The sequence below is a fragment of the Lutjanus erythropterus genome, chromosome 4 (genome assembly GCF_056507025.1).
Source record: "Lutjanus erythropterus isolate fLutEry1 chromosome 4, fLutEry1.hap2, whole genome shotgun sequence".
In the NCBI taxonomy this organism is placed as follows: Eukaryota; Metazoa; Chordata; class Actinopteri; order Lutjaniformes; family Lutjanidae; genus Lutjanus; species Lutjanus erythropterus.
Genome location: NC_139320.1, coordinates 17,860,417 through 17,884,305, shown reverse-complemented (window position 1 = coordinate 17,884,305; position 23,889 = coordinate 17,860,417). Strand labels below are relative to the sequence as shown.

The window sequence follows — 23,889 nt, the reverse complement described above, 5'->3', positions numbered from 1 at the left end:
GGGACAGATGGAGGGAGAGGGGGAGAGGTGGAAGAGATGGATTAGGGGCCTATGGGGAGAGCATGGCGGGGGGGGGGGGCAAATGGGGGGAATAGTAAAAGATTGGAATTGACAGCCACCTTTCCTCCTCTTTCCTCCTCTCTACCTTCTCTATTATTATTTTGTATTTATACCTCATACTTGCATGGGCCATATTTGTTGTGGTATTCTTTCCGACAGTGAATGAGATCAAAAGATAAACAAATCAGTGTCTGAAATGCAAAGCCGTATGCACAAACCCTGCAGCCTCTAACACTGCCACCTAATCTTGCATATGTGCGGGCATTCCTGAATGTGTTGTAAGCGTGTGTATTCTGCCTGCATGGACCTATAAATGGACCTATAAATAAGTGTTTTGTCACTGATCTCACATGTTTTCTTACCAAGTGTGTGGAGGTGGAGGTTGATGCAGAGCAGGTGGAAGATTCCAGAGCCTCGTCTCTTTGGCGGAGCTCGGCACAACTTCCTGTCTTTGTCGGCCTCCATTGTTGTCTCACCCCCATCTTGTTTGGCATCAAACTAATCTCTTTTTTTCAAATCAACTCAAATCAACACTTTGCTGCGTTCTTTCTCTCAGTCTTTCACTGTTGTTGTATCCTCTGGGCTACTCTACTTTTTGAACAGCGCTGTGATGATTAATACATTAATTAACCTGCAACCATTTTGATCATCACTGTCAGCTGTGCCACTGTAATGATGCTGTTCTGTAAGATGACAACTCTTTTCTAGGGCTGGGTATTGGTATTCCATACCTTTAAGGTATCAACTGAAATAATCCAGTACCAAGTAGTATTGCAACTGACTATTTGTTTTGATTGCAGCCAGTCATCACAAGTGTTCTTCAGTTTAATGCATTATGCAGTTGCCCCACTACCTCAACAGCTACAGTATGGTGAAGTTGACCCTGGTGTTTTTGGTAGAGCTGGAAGTTCAATATGCTGAGGTGCCACAAAAGCGTTTGTAATATGGCTATACTAGAGGGATTCCCCCTGTGTGTTGCAAGCCAGGTGGCCCACAGGGCCTAAGTTGCCCCCCCACTGGGCCTAAGCATCAAGGAATTTATTTTAAGGTTTTTTTTAAACAACAGTTTGCTCAGTTGGAAACAATGTCTTTGGTCAAACATTTGAATTGTGTCATGAATTACGCATATGATGTTTTTCGATCTAAAGGATAATTTTAAAAGTCAAGAGAGTTGCAATTTAATTTCTTTTGTTGTTGAAAACACAACATTACAAATAAATGACTTATGGTGTTACATTTTCAAATAAATATAGTTATATTTTCAAATCTCCTGTCAGCCATTTTAAATCTGTGTTTTTGCTTTCTCATTTCCCGGATTCTGACCATAATTATCGAACTATAGGGCCCAACCTTAATACTGCCTTCAGTCTGTTGCTGGCCCTGCCGGCTCCCTGTCAAAAAACATCTTTGGCCGTAGGGCTAGATATCAGTAGTCAATACAAACAGTAATGACTGAAATAACCCAGTACTAACAAAACATCCCCAGTCAAAAGATGTCTGCATTTGATCATTTTTGTACCCATAGCTAGAAAAAAATAACTATTATATATATATATATACTAATAATACTATAATATTATTGTTTTGCTCACAAGGGTCCTTTGATTTAATCCAATGTAGTACTGGCCTACCACCACTAGCAGATAGTGTCTGACTGCTACACACAGTCTGTGGTAGTGAAGTCAAGGATCGTTTATTTGACAGACTTTTCAGTTTAGTATGCCAAGATGCCACCAAAACAAAAGAAAACTCTATAAGTATTGGTATCACTTTGAAGTTGTTGTGGTAGTAATGGTATCACTTTGAGGGTAGTTGTATTTGCACTGGTATCGTAAGTTTTTAAAATAATACCCAGCCCTACTTGGCTGTCAGCCCCCGTCAGAAGATACCAGATCTAGCAACTTTGCTGGGAGGAAACCTTGTTCTACATGCAAGTGATGTCTGGTAAAAATGAACCAATAAAATGTATAAATGCTTCCATTCACATGATGGGCACCAAATGAAGTACTGGTACTGGAGTCGTATTTTTTAAAGGCATAAAATGCAACATTTTCCCAAAACAATAATGTATAGACTCATGTAAACATAATCACTTTTAATCATCACTTGTTAGTCACTAGAAGTGTGTGGTGGTGTCTGTATCTGCAGAGACCCTGTCCTCTGCCTGTATTTCCTTATTTTCTCATTATCTTGCTGTGTTCAGAATGCTTAGAACCAACCCAAAACGTCCAAATGTGACATCCTGGCATCTTTCTGGTGCATTTATGAACAGCTCGGACAAATCCTAATGATTCTCTGACATTTTATACAGTAATTTATACAGATTGATTAATAATGAAAACAGTCGTTAGCTGCAGCCTGGCCCCTAACTGATACCTGATACCTGTGCCAATGCAGATCCTATTATTTGATAAATTCACAGACTGTGGTGTAGTTGTCTGACAACTTGCCACAGGCACTGTATGGATTTCCATCATCCACCACCATCAGCACCACTCGGCAAGTAAACACATTATAGTTCATGATCCATCAGCTGTAATTTGTATCATAGCACACTTTCAGGACCACTGTATTGTGACTCACCTCTTAAAATGGTTTATTTATAGTGGAGACTGTTGACTTTTTGGTGTTTGTCCATCCGGTGTCTCCAGTTCCTCCTCACCTCCCCTTGTGTTTGCTTCTTTCCTTCCAGCTGCAGTCCACACTACATACAATAATTAAATAGCATTTAAAACTGGTAAAATAATGACATTAAGGCGTGATTAAGTAAAAGATTTAGAAAAAAATGATATTGCATTGTATCAATTAGCCTAATCTGGTATGGCATTTGTTTCGTCTCAGCTCAATTTTATACTTGTAATTAAGTGTAAAATTGTTGGATAAACCAAAACTGGAGGTCAAACACTTAATTAGTCAGTCTCACAGTGAAACATGTATGACAAATATGAGTTGGCATCTTTTAGACAATCTATTAATCTGCATAGATCTTAAAGGCTGTCACCAGAAAAAGACAAACCAAATGTTTGTGGTAATGACAGCAAAGATTCTTCATGCATTTTCACCACAAACCTCTGTGGTTTCATTGATGTGGCTATATTTTTTGTCTTGCAGTTGCCAGTACTTTCTTCACTGAGGTTCAAGCTTTACGCAGAAGCTTCTTGTGTGTGTTGTTTGTGTAGGCTTGGACAAACAAAGGAAATGATGCGCCTCTCAAAGCCTTGAGATTAATCTCATACTGTTTTTGTCTTACACATGAAGCTTGGTTGCCAGTTATTTTAAAGAATGGCAAATTAAATCTTAAATTTACTTAATGCATTTTGATTGAGATTGTTTTTTCAACAATTCCCTTGTCACCCTCATGCTCAGCTCAAATTAATATTGTCTCTTTTCTGTCTTGCTGTCTGTCCTTCAGTGAGTCGAGTATTTGCCAGGCTCGGGCCACTGTGATGATCTATGACGATGGCAACAAGAAGTGGCTTCCGGCCGGTGCTGGAGCTCAGACCTTCAGCAGAGTCCAGATCTATCACAACCCCACCACCAATGCCTTCAGGATAGTGGGACGCAAGATGCAGACAGACCAGCAGGTACAACCACCGGCTTTGGCCTCACTGTGTCTGACTAACTCTGTGTATGTGTGTGACTGTCTGTGTAGGTGTGTATGTAGTTTTTTTGTGTGTGGGGCTCATTCATCTGTGCTTGTCATGTGGCTTCGTGGGCATCTCCGGTCTCCTGTAGGTACCTAAGGGTGTACGAGTAAACAAATGTGAGACAGACTATCTTTGTATGTGCACATTCGTTCACATTATCTGTCTGAATGTCACTCTTGCTGGGAGATTTTGTAGAGAATATTTATTTTATATACTGTGATCATTTTATCAGCAATACTAAGCATGCTGATACTGATGTCAAATGATTCAATTTCTTTTTAGGTGAATTCATTCTGTCCATTATGTCTTCTCTAATGCATATATGACAGCTTGGACTGCATACCAGCAAGAGATTTAGTGCAAGTGCTCCGCTGTTGCAAAAAGCTTGTGAACTATTACACCAGAGCTCACTGTTTAGAGTACATTGCTGCTACTGGTTTATTTTATTTCATATGATCGTAAATCTTAATGTTAGGAGATTGCGAGGCGCTGAAGCGTACTAGATTTATGGCTGAAATCTCTCAACTTGACAGGATACTTTTGTTAACTTTGTCCTCTCAGTTGCAGTACTTACTGTGAGTGTTTTGGGAATGAGTGAACATGTAAAGAATAATTCATAACATTCAATTCAATTCATAACATCTTGTATTACTTTGCAGTAGGGCTGGGAAATATAACGGTAAACATTTATTGTCACGTATACAGGAGCTCGACTGAAACGGGAATTTGGGATCAATGAATTTGGGAATTCACCGATTACCAATATGGTGCCCAACATTGTGAATTTTTGAGCTAGAATAAAAATAGACCTTTTCTACATGGATTATGCATCAGTATGGCTTTGCAAAGATTGTCAGATGGCTGTTTTCTGAAACAAATAACTTTGCTATAGAATTTTATATTTTTTTTTAACATGTTAAATAACTTAACATATACATATGACGACCAATTGAAAAGAATAAATAAATATAAATATTATTTAGCTAAATAAACATCACCACTGTTCCATATCAGTCAGTTGCTGGATATTTTAATACTGTCAGTCAATTATGAGGCAGCTTCTCAGCATTTACACCTGCCAGGTGTACTCATGAATGTTTCACATGATGCAAAAGCTAAGTCACCTCAAGTGTTGTTTTCTGCATTATATGTTCTGTAAAAAAAAAAAAAAGGTTTTCCTATCTGTGCATATCAGTTAACATATACACAGACATCAATATATCCTCCATAGGTCCATATCAGGCCAATATATCAGCAGACCGATATATGCATTATAGTAAAATTATGTAATTTTCTGACTTTCCAGACTGTTGTATTATTTGTCTTTATCCGCTTGGTCATTATATCCACATTACTGATGTTTATTGGGGTTGTTCTGATAAATTCCTATGATACTGTTTAAAATGTGGTTTAAGGTGGCAAGTATGCAGGTCTGTGCACTGACTCGATACCATGTACTGTATCCACAAAACTGGGCCCTGCTGCCTTCCAGTAGTGTCCTGTGTGTCAAAGTTTATGGTCGGTGGAAGATAGAAGAGGAAAAATGGTGTTTCTATTATTCATCTACAATTTCATTATGTACATATTTTGTGAATGCACACAGCCCGCTATTATCTCACTAAATGGAAAGTAGAACTAGGTTTTTGAATGCTCGTCTGTGTTTTAATTCTCTTTTGGTGCTATCTGTGTAAAATAAAGGGCTTTTACTGAAGGATGATTAGATTCTTATGTCTGTTTACATCCTTTTGTAAAACCACTTTCAGATAAAATACGTGGATATCAAGATATACATTGTCAGAAAATATAGAGACATTATTTTTAGTCATATTGCCTGGCCACAAAATACTTGAATTGATCTTGATTTTAAGCATGCACATGCATGTTGTGGGTTTGTTTTGTTTTTATATAAATATACATTAACACACAAGGTGATTTTAACACCTCGTGTTAATTTTGAGCATGACGTTGGCACAGTGAGAAGAGAGGCTGCACTTAAAACCTGAGAAACTATAGGCACGTTAGGTACTGAGAACAAAGAGGGTTTCCTTGTACTTATCACCAGATTATGACTCACCAGATACCACCAGATAAAGGTGGGCAGATTCTAAGTTTAAACGCTGGGTTAACTTCGTTTGGGTGGGTCTATTTATGACGAGGCCCCTGCTCTCCCTGCTTGCCTCAGTGTCTCTCTCCTTCTTTAAACATTCAGGACTCCAAAGTGCTCCCCAGAGACAGGTCTTAAAGTGGCTGATGTTTCCTGTGAGATAGTTAGCCTGTTCAACCATTTCCTGTGACAATTTAGGGAGAAGCCTGACACCCAATAAGGACTCTCTATTTGTGTCTGATGGAGACGTGCAACTCGGTTTAGGATGGTGCTGGATGAGAGCACAGAGGAGCTAATGACAGAGAGTATATAGGGTTGCTGTATTTTCTCCTCCACTTCTCTCTCTGGCTGTCTGCATACAGAGTAACTTTTTGTTTTGTTTCCACGCTTGTCTTTTCAATTAGTTTTATGTTCCCCAGCCTGATTGTATGATTTAACTGCTTTGAAAACACAAGAGGAACCGTGGTATTAAGGTTTATCTGCAGGCATCCAGGCTGTTTGAACGTTCGGCTTTCTTTCACTTCAAAAAAGATATAAAAGCTCCCCCTCTTTCATCCTGATTTTTAATATGTGCCTGGTCATATCCTCCGTTTGCCCCACCTGCCTTTCTTGCCTTTTGACAGGATTGTGGAGAGTTCAGGAATGCCACTGTCTGCGGTGGCAGCTGAACTTGCTACCCTCTCTTTTCACTGCATGTTGCCTGCTGTGATATTCACCCTGACAGGGTCTCCTCTCCTCCTCTCTGCTCTGTGGAATCCAGAGGCTGTTAAACAAATAGTGAAACGGCGCGTCAGCACATTCAGGCAACGCTCAAACCCAGAACATTTTTTTCCCTCCTGGTTTACAGGCTTCACGCCACCTGCTGGGTGGAATATAAACCAGGATAATCCAACAAAAATAAAACGGACACTGGAAGTTTAAGCATAGGCGGGGATGTGGCTGTGAGGGTTTTTAATAGTTTTTCCAGATTTCTATTGAGGAATATAGCTCCTAAAAGGTTTCTTTTTTTTGTCTTTTTACCTGTTTTGGGTATTTAAACTTCTGACCAGCAAATCTGGATTTAATATTTTAAAAATCAGATATTCAGAACTGACAGCATTAATTTGAATAAAATGTGGACAAAAAGCCACAAAAGGATCGTCATATTTGATCATCTGTCCTTTTCCTTCCCCAGGTGGTTATAAACTGTCCAATCGTGAGAGGTCTCAAGTATAACCAGGCCACACCTAATTTCCACCAGTGGAGAGATGCACGGCAGGTGTGGGGGCTCAACTTTGGCAGCAAGGAGGATGCAGCACTATTTGCCAATGGCATGGCTCATGCTCTAGAGGTGCTCAACTCCATAGCAGACGCAGGTAAATGAGCTCTTACTACATTCCTGGTTTCATCAGCATCTGCAGCCACTTCATGGATTTTATTGTTTGCTTACCTCTGATTGGGCCTGATTCATGAAAGCCTCTCTACACACAGATTTGATCATGAATCTGCAATAGAGCTGCAATTTAGGATTGTTTTCATTATTGAATGATCTGCCATGGATTGTAATATTAGTGCAAGGGTATAATCACCTGAAAATAAAAATTGTTGTGTTTCTGTCAACCTTAAAATGAGCCATTTATATCTACAGAGGGAGTTGGTCCTCTTCCACGTAGGCTGCCATGTTTCCTACAGTAGCCCAGAATGGGCAGACGTTTGGCTCAGGGCATTTCAACTTTTTTTTGTGAGTTTTTATTTTCATGTGATTATACACAAATGAAAACGCACTTATAAATATTATATTCCAATTATGCCATATTCTGCCAGTAAATTCCAGTAAATCTTACACACAGGCTCTTTAATTGATTAATTGTTAAGTTTATAAAATGTCCAAAAAAATATAAAAATGCTAATCACAATTTCCCAGAGCCCAAAGTGATATCTTCAGTTTGGTACTTTTTTCAAACCACCAGACTATTCATTTACTATCATGAACGACAAAGAAATCCATTTTTGCTTGGAAATGACCGAAAAATTAATCGGTTATGAAAATAGCTGGCAACTAATTTTCTTTTGATCAATTAATGGACTAATTGTTTCAGCTTTTAATGTTAAACGTGTCTGACTGTGATGCCTTGGAGCTTTTCTGGCAGCTCTCTGTCCACACTAGATGAAAGCACAGTGTCTCTGAGATTTCAGGTCCCCTCTGCTGATCCACATCAGTAGTTTGGTACCTGTTGTGCTGCTCCCACACTGTGCCCTAATAAGGCTGAAAGATGTATTCTGAGTACTAGGCTTAACGATTAGTTTCTGCAGACGCAGTTCTCACACTGGTTTGCTGCCCTAACGTAAGATTATTTGATCAGTTACTTGCGACAGATTTCCTGGAAAGTGCAAAATGAGATAAATAAATAAGTGGTATGAGAAAATAAGAATGTTATGCATTAGCAAGGCCAATCCTGTTGTGCCTGTGGGAGGAATGTGCTTTGTTTTGTCTTGTCTTGTGTGTTTTCAAAAAGTGCTACACTGTGCCTGTGCTGGCTCTGGGAATAGTTTTGCAAAGTATGATACAAGACTGGTATCATTTGGTGTTCCATTTTTTCATGCAGTTCTCTTTGCAATATGCAATTTTAATTTACTCATTCCTCTCTCCATTACTGATGTCTTCTCCTGTTTATTCTGGTCCATAAGACCTATTGATGTTCTGCCATAATCCATATCTCAGTTGTTGAAAACTTATTCTAGTATTTGTCCATGTGAGTTTTGGGAAGGTGGTGAATAACTTACTTTTGAGCCCTGTACTGTAACTTAATCTGACAAATAATAGGCTGATTAATTGATATTGAAAATAATCATCAGTAGCAGCCCTAGATTAAAAATGAGAATTTACTTTAGTCTTAGTCTTATTCCTAGTTATTTGATAACTGTTAATCAATCAGACAGCTTGTATAGAGAAAGTGAAAATTGACTTTGGGCAAGTAGATCTCTGATCCACTTGCCCAACCGACTCCTGCATCTAACGCAAGATGTTACTGGTTAAGATAAACAAGTATATTAGATTGTAATGTGTATATATAATAGAATTATACATTAATAATACTGGACTTGTATTAATATTGGTATTATATATATCGACTCAGCGTGGCACACCTAGTGAAGTTAAGGACCATAAAAAGCCCTGAAGGACCAATCTTTGATTGGTGTACACCACCTCTTTCTGTCCCGCTGTCACACTATGGCTGTCTACACGGCACTCAGGCTTTTTACACTCAGCTGCACGGTTGAAAAGTAATAAAAGCACATAAACAGTTAAAGTCAAAGAGTGTCACATAAGACAAAGTCATAAATTGTTCATGAGCTGTTAAAACCATTGAGAGCAATGTCTCATTTCATGTTCTGTAATAGTTTTGATTTGTATTAATGTTTCCTGTGTTGTGTTTTGGCAGGTTATGCAACCCTCCCCCGCCCAGTGTCAAATGGACCTTCTCCAGAAGAGCTTGAACAGCGGAGGTACCTTCAGACTTCCTCTAAATGGAACGCACCATTGCTTTAGTTGGCATATTTAGGGCCCGAGCACCGAAGGCGGTGCGAGGCCCTATTGAAACTGAAGGAATTATTCTTCTTCTTATTATTAGGGCCCGAGCACCGAAGGCGGTGCGAGGCCCTATTGAAACTGAAGGAATTATTCTTCTTCTTATTATTTTTTATCTTTTTCCCCTAAGATCGCATTTTTGAGGGCCTAAACAGGCTCAAAAAGTCCCAGATTTTTGCACACTCATCAGGTCTTGCGAAAAATTCGATATTTTATGGTCGTTAGAAAGGGGCGTGGCAAAATGGCTCAACGGCGCCCCCTAACAGTTTTCAAAATTGAAGCCCCCTGCTTTAACTTTGCCCTAGGCGTACGAAATTTGGTACACATATGTATCATGCCGGGACGGACAAAAAAGCCTCTTGGAGTGACCCCCTAAACCCAACAGGAAGTCGGCCATTTTGAATTGTATTTTCAAAATAAGGTCATTTTTGGCCATTTTCACACGTCGTACTTTAACGAACTCCTCCTACAGATTTCAGCGAATTGACTTCAAAATTGGTTTGTGCGAGCTCGACAACTGTGTGATCAAAAGTTATTAAAAGATCTTCGTATCGTTGAAGGGCGCGGTCGCTGCGGAAGGGCGAATTTTGATATCTCGCAACACCCACATAAAAAAACACGAAATTGCTATAACTTTAGCATAAATGGTCCGATCTGCACCAAACTTGCTGTGATGGATAATAGTCCCGCCCTGAACACATCTATGTCACAATATTCTGTGATTGTCATAGCGCCCCCTGGTGGCGACAGGAAATGACATGTTTTACTCTTTGAGGTCCTGCTCCAAGCACGTTGACCATATCCAACTCAAATCTGGTCAAACCGTCTTTAACATGTTGATAATCGTGTATTATGAAAATCGTGCCGTGATGTCACACTGTGTTTCCGTGACGGAGCGGCGAAGTTGATGTTTCGCCAAAAATGAAAAATTAGCATTAAGTTCACTATACTTAGTCGAATCTGCCTGAAACTTGACATGTGCGTTAACGGTCCAGGCCTGAACATGTGATATGAGTTTCGTTAATGGGCGTGGCCAAATAGATTGGCCACGCCCTTTAAACAGAAGCCCCTGCGGCACGTTTCACCGACAGGCACGAAACTTGGTACACATATGTATCACACCCAGACGCACAAAAAAGCCTCTTGGACCCATTGGCCAAACCCAACAGGAAGTCAGCCATTTTGAATTTTGCGTCCATTTTTGGCGTTTCTCACGTGTCGTATTTTAACGAACTCCTCCTACAGGATTGATCAGAATGGGTTCAAAATCACTGTGTACCATCTAGACAACATTGTGATTAAAAGTTATTAAAAGATTTGATCAGACTTGAACGGTGTGGCCGGGACATGGCGGCGAAGTTTGTCTCGCCATGAAACACGACATTGCTATAACTTTACCATAAATGGTCCGATCTGACTGAAACTTCACATGTTTATAAACAGTCCAGGCCGGAACATATGGCATGAGTTGGGTCGATGGGTGTGGCCATATGACTTGGCCACGCCCCTTAAACAGCGCCCTCCTCAGCAGGTTTCACCGATCTTCACGAAATTTGGTACACATGTAGATCATGCCCAGACACACATAAAAGTCTGAGGGTCTCATAGGCTAAACCCAACAGAAAGTCGGCCATTTTGAATTTAGTGGTCATTTTTGGCGTTTTCCACGTGTCGCATTTTGACAAACTCCTCCTACAGAAATGTTCCAATTGACGTCAAAACTGGTGTGTACCATCTAGACAAGCATGTAATCAAAACTTATTAAAAGATTTGGTCAACGTTAAACGGTGTGGCCGTGGCGTCGAGTTTTGATGTCTCGCCATGAAAAACGAAATCGCTATAACTTGGGTGCAAATGGTCCGATCCTCACCAAACTTCACAGGTGTCATAGAAGTCCCGGTCTGAACACATCCACATGCCAATCAGGAGACATACTCATAGCGCCACCTAGCGGCGACAGTAAGCGGCATCGAATTCCTTAAGGAGACGTCAAAAGGCCGTGACAATCACAGAGCCTCTTCGCCCGGGACGAATCCTGCCACGAGGCCGCGGCCGCCGGCCCCCCGAGTGGCGCGGGTGTGCGAGGGCCCGTAAAACGCTGCTTGCAGCTTTAATTTATCTTTTTCCCCTAAGATCGCATTTTTGAGGGCCTAAACAGGCTCAAAAAGTCCCAGATTTTTGCACACTCATCAGGTCTTGCGAAAAATTCGATATTTTATGGTCGTTACAAAGGGGCGTGGCAAAATGGCTCAATGGCGCCCCCTAACAGTTTTCAAAATTGAAGCCCCCTGCTTTAACTTTGACCTAGGCGTACGAAATTTGGTACACATATGTATCATGCCGGGACAGACAAAAAAGCCTCTTGGAGCAACCCCCTAAACCCAACAGGAAGTCGGCCATTTTGAATTGTATTTTCAAAATAAGGTCATTTTTGGCCATTTTCACACGTCATACTTTAACGAACTCCTCCTACAGATTTCATCGAAATGACTTCAAAATCGGTTTGTGTGAGCTCCACAACTGTGTGATCAAAAGTTATTAAAAGATCTTCGTATCGTTGAAGGGCGCGGTCGCTGCGGAAGGGCGAATTTTGATATCTCGCAACACCCACATCAAAAACCACGAAATTGCTATAACTTTAGCATAAATGGTTCGATCTGCACCAAACTTGCTGTGATGGATAATAGTCCCGCCCTGAACACATCTATGTCACAATATTCTGTAATTGTCATAGCGCCCCCTGGTGGCGACAGGAAATGACATGTTTTACTCTTTGAGGTCCTGCTCCAAGCACGTTGACCATATGCAACTCAAATCTGGTCAAACCGTCTTTAACATGTTGATAATCGTGTATTATGAAAATCGTGCCATGATGTCACACTGTCTTTCCGTGACGGAGCGGCGAAGTTGATGTTTCGCCAAAAATGAAAAATTAGCATTAACTTCACTATACTTAGTCGAATCTGCCTGAAACTTGACATGTGCGTTAACGGTCCAGGCCTGAACATGTGATATGAGTTTCGTTAATGGGCGTGGCCAAATAGTTTGGCCACGCCCCTTAAACATCAGCCCCTGCGGCATGTTTCACCGACATGCACGAAACTTGGTACACATATGTATCACACCCAGACGCACAAAAAAGCCTCTTGGACCCATTGCCCAAACCCAACAGGAAGTCAGCCATTTTGAATTTTGCGTCCATTTTTGGCGTTTCTCACGTGTCGTATTTTAACGAACTCCTACTACAGGATTGATCAGAACGGGTTCAAAATCACTGTGTACCATCTAGACAACATTATGATCAAAAGGTATTAAAGATTTACGCCCCCTTTGAAGGGTGTGGCCGTCAGGTGGCGGCGAAGTTTGATGTCTCGCCATGAAACACGAAATTGCCATAACTTGGGCGGACATGGTCCGATCCCCACCAAACTTCACAAGTGTCATAGAAGTCCTGGTCTGAACACATCCACGTGACAAGCAGGAGACATACTCACAGCGCCACCTAGCGGCGTCAGGAAGCGACGTCGAATTCCTTAAGGGGACGTCAAAAGGCCGTGACAATCACAGAGCCTCTTCGCCCGGGGCGAATCCTGCCACGAGGCCGCGGCCGCCGGCCCCCCCGAGTGGCGCGGGGGTGCGAGGGCCCGTAAAACGCTGCTTGCAGCTTTAATTTATTATGAATCCCCTTGGGTGTCCTCTGGGCCTTATTCAGCAAAAAAACAGTAATGCACGCAGCTGATAACCCTGACAGCATCGCCAGGTTTCCTCTGGGTCTGCAGGCTGGATTCAGTAGAGATAAGCAATATTAGGACTTGTCTGAATAATATATTCTCTTTGGAGCAAGTTATTTTATCATTTTAGACAATAAATAGGGGTGTCTCCAAATCCACAAATCAATTTGACTTTCAATTTTTAGCTCACAATTTGATTGATTTTTTTGTATTTAAATATTTTTCGCACTGACAGCTATGCCATTGTTACACTATTGAGTCCTGATTTGTAAAGATGAATACATGGTTTGGTTTTATGCCATGATGACTACAGTTTATGTTTACAATTTCATTTTTTTCTTTTAAAAGAAAGACTTTGCGTTATCAAGCATGATATAACAGTCAATAAGCTATGCTGTGTCGTCTTTGGAGTGTTTTTTTTCTTCAGACATGTGCCAGGCGCTTCAGGTAGGTGGTGATGGAGAGAAAAAAAATATTGAATTTAATATTTAAATTGTGACACCCCTGTTTGACAAGTTGTCTGATCTACGAGGTTCATGTGAGGTCTTTGTTTGTAACAGAACCAAACTATCCTCTGGGTTCAGTTGCATAACAATCAATAGCAGGTCAAGCTGTCTTGGCTTTGTGGTAGCCCTGTTGGCATGGGTGTGCACACACGCATATGTAGAGGATTTGATGGCATTAGCCTGACGGTGCTAAACCCTCCGTCAGCCCCTGTAGGTCAAAGGTTAAAAAGACAGCGAGGCGGACACCTCTCACATCAACCCCACCTTCTCATTGTGTTGACACCATGCATGCCTGCATAGACTGGGCATTAACCTTTTAATCTCATTTAGACTAAAAGGTAATATGTTGCACAGTCGGGGAGGCTTTGTGATTGGCTAGAGGGACTGTCTGTCAAGTTAGCAGCAGTCCCACTGGCTGCTGACGCACTGTGGCTTAGGGAGCTTTTAAAACCTTTGAAATCCAGCATAGATGCAGGTGTTGGTGGATTTTATTTGCATAAATGCTTGTAGATATAGACTCACAATGTTCACCAGTATGAAAGGGTTGTAAAAGAAATGGCAAAAAAAAAAAAACGCATGGACGTTATCTCTCCTCTCCCTTTCTTAAGTCGATCTGCTGTGCTTAAAATCACAGTGACTTTCACTTTGTGTGTATGAACCTGTGCATTTTTTTGAGTGGGTGTATGTGTATGTTGTATCACGTGTGCTGCTCTGTATACGGCTGTTGCGAGTGGCAGATGTGTTGGGGGAGAGAGGAGGGCGGTAGTGAATTGAGGCAGCTCGAATTAGGCCACCATGTCCAGCTGTGACTTTTCAGTGGCAGGCTAATCAGAAGAAGCTATGAAATCCACCTCTCATCCTTTCACCAAAGTCGCTATATTGAGTACAAATCCTGATTATAACTCACCACAACAGGCCCAAATACTATAATTAGACACAATTGCTGGAAAACAATGGCTGTTGCAGAAATCATCAAATAATCTGCAGGACATTTACCCATTAACAAGGGATTGCTGAAAGCTGGCATTACCCATCATGCCCCTCTTCTTTGTTACTCTCTGCTTTATCTCAGGGTTAGCCTGTCTAATCGTAACAGCCAAATGAAATATAATAACTTTCAGCTTAATTTTTCTGTCCTGTTCATCCAGATTTATTTTGAGCATGTTTACATGTATTTGTTGCTGACAGATGTGTCTGTTTGTGTGCAGGTTGGAGCAGCAGAGGTTGGAACAGCAGGAACGGGAGCGACAGGAGCGAGAACGGCAGGAAAGAGAGAGACTGGAGAGAGAGAGACAAGCTGCAGCAGGTCAGGAAACACCTGGACTGGTCAACAGGACTACAATACAGTCTAGTCTTAGTAGCTCCTCATAGTTCAGAGTCTCTTTCTCTTCTCCTAAAGGTCCAGTATGTAAGATTTACAGGGATTTAGTGACAGAATATGGCATTAATGGTATATGATATTCATAAGTATGTTTTCATTAGTTGGTAATCATCTTAGTCATGTCGTACACTTTCAAGGATGCAGATCGCAGCTTCTTCTTCTTCGTGGGTGAACTGAATCCAAGCAGAGCTTTACTGCCATCAGCAAACATCTATCTGCTTGTTTACTGATGTGTGTTCAATTTTACTTCATTCAACCTGAAAGTCCTCATAATTCTATTTGCTTGTGTTTGTCCTGTGTTTCTCAGGAGGTTAAAAAAAAATGCTATTTCGCCATTGATGCCCTCCCTCCACCTACTGGCTGAAAACACACCAATATTTGGTTTTATATTTGATTCGCGGTACCAAATCTTAACAAACTTCACCAAATAAATGAATTGGTGACTTTCATCCAACAACAGTGTAGTGTTACTTAATGATAAAAATACGAGGGATGCCCATCATTGTCACATGCGTGTTCTGCACAACGGTCACGTCATGCGCGCAGCACACAAACTAACTGTGATATCACACCCACCACAGCCCTGGTCACAGCTACACACTCAGACATATGCTTGCATGAAGTTGTTGTCAGCAACAGATTCCCAGAACAGGATAAAGAGAAGACAGACAGTCTACAACGAGTCAGAGCAGCTGACAATGTCACAAAACAGCTGTAAACTTTGTAGCTCTTCAGGCTAATGTTAGCCAGCAGCAGACTGCTGTTCACAGAGGGACAGTTAAAATCTTACCTGCTGTTCTGGCTGAAGAATAAACAACCTGTGTTGATGTGTCTCCTCAAACATTTCCTCATCCAGACAGTCTTTCTCAGGTTTGTTTATATCTGCTTCCACATGAGATCACGTGAAATCACATCCCGTAAAATCCTGCAAGATTCTATGATCTTGCAGGATCGCATCCCCCTATTCATAATCTTAATATAAAACTATATTAAGGCATGGCTGTAACCTGGAGGACTTTGGAGAAAATGTAAAATAGTATTTACTGAATATTTAATAGTCAGTGTTTTATTATGAACATACAAGAAAAGTTGCAAAAATGTTTGTGAATGCTGTCAATTATAGTTAGAAAGACTGAAAATCTGAAGTGGCCAAAATTGGAAAAATCGGAAGGTCAGACCCTTAAAAAAAAATTGGTGCATCTCTAAAAAATACATAAATTACTTATGTTTATGTAATTTTGTGTTCCCCGTGGCTGCTGTAGTCACCGCAGCTGCTTCCTTGGCTGCCTGGACAGCTGTCTTCATAACTTTGGTAACTCTGCCTCTTCTGCTATGTAAACTAGATTGCAACTGTTGAGGACGAAAAATGTATCGTCATCACACTCAACATTCACATCACAGGTCATATAAAAGTATGAAATAAACTACTTTTTCAAGTAAAGTGCTACATTTGGCTGTTCCTGCTATAAATAAAATGGAAAATATAAATATATGTCCTCCAGGTAGCTGTATTTTCAATGGTGTATATACACATGTTGTAGCAGCAGTCGCAATTTGGTCCTGAATTTCTGATATTATTAGAATTCTGACACAGGCTGTTTCAGATCGTAGACCAATGATTTCACCACCTTTCTTCCAAGATGGTCAGCTTTCTGGGACAGTGTACCTGCATCACACCATCTTTGGCAAATTATTGGTAAACAGTTTGGGAACAGTTACTGATGTTCCCTCTCTTTTTTCTAGTCTCTATTCCTCCAGCTCCACCAGCCCCGGGAGTTCCCATTCCACCACCAGCCCCTCCTCCACCCCCTGGCCCTCCTCCGGCTGCTGGTATCCCTCCCCCACCAGGACCACCTCCCGCAGGACCTCCACCGGCCCCACCCCTGCCCGCTGCTGGAGGAGGTGGAGGTGGTGGGGGACTCGGAGGAGGAGGTGGTTTGGCAGCGGCCTTAGCAGGAGCTAAACTCCGCAAAGTATCCAAGGTGAGAACATAATAAGACTGTTTCATAGATGAGTGGATTTTGACAGTCCTCTTGCTTTGTACCTGCTTTTAAGCTCAATGTACACCTGAGCACAGTTGAATCCTTCATGTTCTTTTCTAATTATGCAAATATTGCATATTCTGTGATTTGGATACTGTACTTAATATTTGAATAAAATATTAATTGAATTTACGATTAATTGTGTAGGTGTACTTTGAAGCTGATTTGACAGTGGCCAAACTATGTAATTGCAGTCACCCGATGCACACTGGAACAAAAAGACTTACCCCACGTAATGACTTGTGTCACTATGAGGAAAAGTAATCAGCCACAGCCACACAATTAAATAATTTCATCCTCATTCAAGTTGGAGATAGTATGCACTTATTTAAGTAATTTCTTTACAGCAGGAAGTGTCTTTTTTTTTGGCCTCATGAGCTCCTGAGCACCATTCGTAGGAAATAATGGACCCCGTCATCTAACGCTGTTTCAAGTTCTAATTACTCATCTGCGTCCATTTCTTTCTAAAATTGCTGCTCATTAAACCGTTCCTTAAGACAAGTAAAATAGGTTGGACATGATTATATAAATTTTAACTGCAATTATTATTCAGACACTTTGATACACCACACATTAAATGACATATAAGAGATCACATGTATTGACAGTGACCAATATGGTGCAGCTCAGTTAGCGCATGTAGCTTTTCGGGCACAGACATTATGAGAAAGCAACTACGATAACACTGCATATTAACATTGCTGATGGGTTCTGAGATGAAGAAAAATACAGATTTGGCTGCCCTCAGGTCTACTGCTGCTCGCACCAAACCATTCAGATTACCAATATGTGTCCAGTTTGTCCTAATAACCTCTATTGGGAAATTTGCAATAAGGTTTTTCTAACGAAAAGTTTCTCTATTGTCCCAGAATTCTCCCAGACACTGTATCTCTGTGTTCCTAGTGCTATGGTCCCCAGAACAATGGGACATTCTTAATTTTGAGGCTCCCTGTGTCAATGATGGTTTATTGAGTCATCTTGCCTGCACAGTCTGTTGAACTCCTCTGTACCTTTTTGCTATTTGCTGCCCTCAGCAGGAGGACGGAGGCGGTGCAGGTCCAATAGGCAGAGCTGACTCCAGCCGCAGCAGCAACTCCTCTATTGGAGGAGGAGGAGGGGGTGGTCTGATGGGTGAAATGAGTGCCATCTTGGCACGAAGGTGGGTGACATTACAGGTTTGAAGTGGGTTAAAATAATACAATGCCCACACTAAGTTAAACAATAATGTTTATTCTATTTCTGGTTTTAAATAAAATCGTTGTTATGCTCATCTATGCCTTTTCCCCCCGATTAATAATCTCGTTTAAAGCTGCTACAAGGATATTTTGTTGATTTTTAAGTGCCCTGTGGGCAAAAGTGTTTGTGTGTCTGCTGTAAGAACCACAAAATATAATGTCAAAAATAAAATTATCTAAAAAAAAAGAATCTCCTGCTTCTTTTTGACTGGCTAACATGGTAACTTTACCTGGGAAATGGAAACACAGGCCCATTTCATCTGATTTGAATGAAAATCCAACCCTGTGGCAGGCATTAATGATAAGCAGTAATGATAAGTAAATAATGACTGATGGTCTTGTTAACTTTTTTATGTAGGTCATTTGGAGGCATCAGATTCTTTCATAGCACCATCTAATGGATCTTTCATAATCAGTTGAAAACTCCCTGTAGTAGCTTTAAAATGGCGTATATGTCGTGGAACTATAATTGTTTTTTTTAAATTCCCATGCTGTATAACTGTAACTGGAATAACTGAGATTGATTCCTACCTAAATTACATATTGTATATATTTGTATTATATTTTCATAATAATTTTGTATTTTCTATTTATGCTTCTTGACTTGCAGTTCTTGCTTTTTATCTTTCTTTATATTTTCTACTTACTGTCTTTGTTATGCAAATTTGTTATAGCTACATCCCCACTCTGCAATAAAACTGATTCTGATTGCTTTTTACATCAGGAGAAAAGCTGCAGACACTGGAGAGAAGCCACCTGTGAAGACACAAGATAATGTAAGGATCTGCTTTTACAAATGTTTTTGTGTGTGGCCTAACACTGTAGATGAAGGATAGTTATAAAATAAAATAGAAACGGGTTCAGGATGACTCACTCCTAAGAGAATGTCTCGGTTTTTTCTATACAGGATGATTCAGAGCCTCAAGGTCAAAGTGGTGAGAACTGAACATTTTTATCTGTAGCATGCCACCCACACTCATTCTGATATTAATTTTATGTAACACACGAAGTGAATGTTAACGGCACATGTTTTTATACAATTTCCCCTCTCAGACACCCTGAGAAGACCTTGGGAGAAATCATCTATGACCAGGTAATCCAGGAATCCGTTATTTCCACACTGCTATCACCCGCCCAGGTGTTTTGTGTCTCATGTCTGAACTCACCCTTTAGAGCAGTTCTCCATCAGCGTGGATGTGGTTGTGTGAACGTCTATGTCAGCCTGTGGACAAGTGTGCTGTTGTGTGTGAATGTCTTCCATTTTCATTCTAAGGAGGGTGTGTGTGTCTCACTAACAGGAATAACTCCATCACCAAGAGCATGGACTCCACGTCCTCATTGTCCCATGGTTCCAGGTATACATGTTGTCCCATTCACTCCTGACCTTTAGTCCCCCTTGCTTTTCTTTTCTCTTCAGGTTAGCACAGCATCATTGCAACCTACGTACTGGGGTAGCATATTTTACAGTTGATAGCACCATCTAATGGATCAGAGAATGGCATGCACCCAGGGGACCTGTAGGTGTACCATCTGAGTGTGTTACCTCTGAAAGCTGTATAATAAGAAACCTGACAATGTGATTAATGCTCATTTTTACGTGTCACTTTTGAGCGCTGGGGGTCGATGCTGTCTTCTTGTGGTAAACTTTACTGCATACTGACACTCCTTTTATTTTTGCAGCTGTCTTTGATGGCGTAACTTATTCCAGCCAGTACATAAATGTATGCAAAATCAAATTATGTTACATCTTATTGCATCTCTGGGTGTGAGTACATTTCTGCAACTTTCTATCCACTAGTCCTTCATCCCTTTGGTGCTATGGTGGTTGACCACTGGCCTGCTGTGTCATGGACCTTCTTTGCTTTTTGTGAAACACACATTAAAAATTTGTCTGTATTGTCTGTTTCTTGTCTCCTTACAGGGCCAAGCCTGCTGCCAACAGTAACGATGCAGGTGGGATGGATGACTCAGATTTAGAGAAAATGAAACAGGTGAATTTCTCATCACCTCAGCAGCATCAGTTCTTTACCAAAAGAGCTCAACTAAAATTACTGTGATTACATGCACTTTACAGTCTGATTTTCTTTGTAAATGTCATATAGATGAGTATGAGGGAACCAGACAAATCTCCAAGCTCATGTTTAATTTGCTCTAGCAGATCCATCTGGTCACTGACAGATTTCCAACTGTCCTGGCTTGTTGGGACAGTCACAACTACTTTTTTAGTGTGGAGCATGTTTGATATGATGACTGACAGAGGAGTGTCGCCTTTCCAAATTTGAAAAGTCTCATTTTGAGTGCAATGCACTCAAAGATGAAACTGTTCAATTAGGCAGTGCTGATCAAATCTGTCTCACAATTCTGTAACTGCATTACCTACGTCCTTCCACAAATGTTTTCAGAGACACATTTTACTGTTTAGTTACAATTTTGAGAAAGTTTGTGCATCATGGTCTGCAACCATTGATAGCACCCCTTGGAAATCAGAAATTAAATGAGTGTTTCCAGACTAATACACATTTGGTATGGTATGTGGTCAGCTCTCACTACTTTTGTAGTTTTAACTGAATCTCTGTGGTCTGAAGTTTAGTTTCTCTGCTACGTCATTATTTGTACTTTCAGGTATCTCCTGATGGAGGTGATGAGCCCTCATGTAAACAGACTAAGTTTTGAAATTTCAGTGTGTAAGATTTACAGTGATTTATTGGCAGAAATGGAATAAAACATTCACAAGAATGTTTACATTAGAGCATAATCGCGTTTGCCCTAGAATGAGCTGTTTATATCTACAGAGGCTGTGAATCCTTTTCCATGGAGTCCGCCATGCTGTAGCCCAGAACAGACAAACCAAATATTGATTCTAGATTTGGCCTTTAGCAATTTTTGTGGCCACCATAGGTTCTCTTACATGCTCAGAACGGGTGGCTGACGCGACAGGTTTGCAAGTTCACTGCTAAATGCTACTAAATCCCTACACATTAGTCCTTTAAACCACTGTATCACTGTGACTGACCATCTGTTTCTCAATCAATATTCTGCAGGAGATCCTGGAGGAAGTGCGAAAAGAACTACAAAAAGTCAAGGAGGAAATTATTGGAGGTGAGATTACTTTGTGTTGTTTGTTCGTTATAAAAACTATTTTGCTTCAGTATACAGTATTTTGGGTTCTTAATGCTCGTTTTCTCCTCTCTCCTGTCACAGCCTTTATTCAGGAGCTGCAAAAGAGAAGCACATAGTTCTGCTGAGTGTCAGGTGTAATAGAGGGATGTGATAGATGGAGGTGGTTGAGGCCACATTGGGACCTCTCCTCCACTGTGCCCTCCCATGTAGCCCAGGGATTTCTCTCTTCTTCTTTTTTCTTTTCCTACACATTTTCTCTTTTCTCTTTCTCTCTGACACAAACACACGTGAGCATACTTGCTTATGTGTCCATCATGCATATTCACTTCATGTAAATGGTAACCCAGGGAACCTTCTCACATCGCCATCCGGCACTTTCAAAGATCACTCACTAAATTTCGCGGCGGTGATCCCATCTATCCCATCTCTCCCCTGTTCATTCATTCATCCATCCCGTCCCCTTGTGTCCTCCATGTGTTCTGTTCATCTGAAACAATTCAGAGCACATAGCTTCAGCCGCAGTTGCTCCTCCAATTCATCATCATGTACGCTCATCATAACCATCTTTTCTGCAGAAATCCTGCTACTTGTGTCTTCTCCCTCCTGCTATCAGACGCACCATTTACTGACAGAGCAGTCTTCAGTATTCAGGGACAATGCATTAGTCACACTTTTACTGTAAAAGCAAGATGCTGGCATGCTGGGATCCTTTTTTCTCTCTCAGTTGGCAAACAAGTGTTCAACCTCAAATACTGCTACAGATAGTTCTTTTAAAACATCTGCTAGTAGGTTTATTGTATATGTAATGGTAGTTGAAGGTGAAAGAACAATAATCGAGAATGGATCAGAGACCCCAACTCCCTGACTACTGCAGTATCTCTCCTTCAAGTGGACTTTCAGCTCCCGCCAATGGCTAAGAACTAAAACAGCACAACAGACGCCTTCACTGCTGCCAGATAGAGAAGTTTGGAGGAAGAGGAGACAAGCAAAGGGAATCTGATGGACAACCTGAGTGCTGTGAAAGGGGAGTGTGTTGTAGTTTTATGATGTGTGAGAAATGTATTCTCTTTGCATTGCACTTGTTCCAGAGGAAGTGTGTCTGTGTGCCACACTGCCTTGACAGACGTATTCCCTCTCACTCAAAACGAGATATTTGTTGGCCAGTGCAGTGATCCCACACTGTGCTTCCGCTAGTTATTTTTCTTCCATTCTAGCTATGTTTTCTAACTTTGAAACATGAAAAATGGCCATGATGAGGTCAATTAATTTGGCCATGACCAACTGCCTTGAGAATAAATATATAAATATATATATATAAGGAAAATATATATTTGTTTTGAGGGAAAATGTTAGCAAAAATGAAATGGTGTTTCTATTTTAATTGAAATGACTGGTGAATGGGGATTTTGTTTTCCTTTTTTTCAATGATTGTTTTCTTATGAAATGTTATTTTGGGTTTACTGTTTCTTTTTTCTAATAGAGTCTAGGCTTTTTACACTGAAATATTAAGAAAACAGCTTAGAGACACTGGATTAGAAATGCCTTTATAGTCGAATACAGCTGCTTCTTGAAATGCATTATTTTGTCTTGAGTCATCTTTTGCATACTGTTGTAGCGTGGTTTGAATTCAGACTAATGAAACTTTTTGAGCTATACTTCCTTACATTGAAATCCAAACTAGGGATGGCTCAATACTACTTTGTCATGTCGGATACCAATCCAATACATCTTTTTCCCTCTCTGAAACAACTAAGCAGTTAATAATACATTTGTATGGATGCACTTTGCTTAACATAGTCATCTTAAAACATCATGCTTAAACTATGAATCACATAGTCTACTCTGAAGCCCAAAACATGATTCTGTTATATACTTGCTTTTTAAAAACTTTTTCACATCTTTTCACTATTTAGATTTTCCAAATTAAAATATTGCATAAATTGCCATTTGCTTTTTCCCCACAATTGAGCTTAAAATAAAAAAAGAGATTTAAGATAATAACAATAATAATAGTAGTAGTAGTAATAATAATAATAATAATAATAATAATAATAATAATAATAATAATAATAATAATAATAATAATAAAAAGAAATAAAACAACACAGCTGACATGATGATAGTGCTAGCATTTATCTGATATAGTAGGCTGATGGATTTTATTGGAAGAAAGAAATACAAATCCCTGATATCCAATCCAGTGATTTTGGCCAGTATCAGATCTGCCACTTCCTAATAGGTTTGCAAAGTTTGTGCTTTTCCTTAATCGATAGTTGAAAATGCTAAAAATCAATTAATCATTAATAATTAAGGGTACAAAACACTTTTTATTTTTCCCTTTTCATTTTTTGTTTTTTTTCTTATTTTAAGTTTCTTATTAAAAACAATTGGTTCTACCAGAAAAGTGTCAAATTAGGCACACTTACTGCCATTTCTACATGAATTAATTATCGATTCATACATTTTTAATTTGTTAAATTATTAGTGATGATTAA

The 23,889-nt window shown here is 40.3% G+C and overlaps 1 protein-coding gene across 3 annotated transcripts in view; it reads left to right on the top strand.

Annotated features, from left to right (window-relative positions):
- Positions 1–22,971, top strand: part of vaspb (vasodilator stimulated phosphoprotein b) — a 43,724-nt gene extending 20,753 nt beyond the window's left edge. The window contains exons 2-14 of one of the 3 annotated variants that reach the window (XM_084717183.1): positions 3,473–3,644; positions 6,986–7,166; positions 9,234–9,297; positions 14,825–14,922; positions 16,741–16,979; positions 18,077–18,198; positions 18,999–19,050; positions 19,182–19,209; positions 19,328–19,367; positions 19,573–19,629; positions 20,196–20,265; positions 21,316–21,373; positions 21,476–22,971. In XM_084717183.1, the coding sequence (XP_084573309.1) occupies positions 3,473–3,644; positions 6,986–7,166; positions 9,234–9,297; positions 14,825–14,922; positions 16,741–16,979; positions 18,077–18,198; positions 18,999–19,050; positions 19,182–19,209; positions 19,328–19,367; positions 19,573–19,629; positions 20,196–20,265; positions 21,316–21,373; positions 21,476–21,510 (1,216 nt within the window). In that variant the 3' untranslated portion in view covers positions 21,511–22,971. Of the gene's footprint in view, positions 1–3,472; positions 3,645–6,985; positions 7,167–9,233; positions 9,298–14,824; positions 14,923–16,740; positions 16,980–18,073; positions 18,199–18,998; positions 19,051–19,181; positions 19,210–19,327; positions 19,368–19,572; positions 19,630–20,195; positions 20,266–21,315; positions 21,374–21,475 lie in introns of all 3 variants that reach the window. The other 2 variants (XM_084717182.1, XM_084717184.1) reach the window with 2 other exon arrangements.
- The last annotated feature ends 918 nt before the right edge of the window (positions 22,972–23,889 follow it).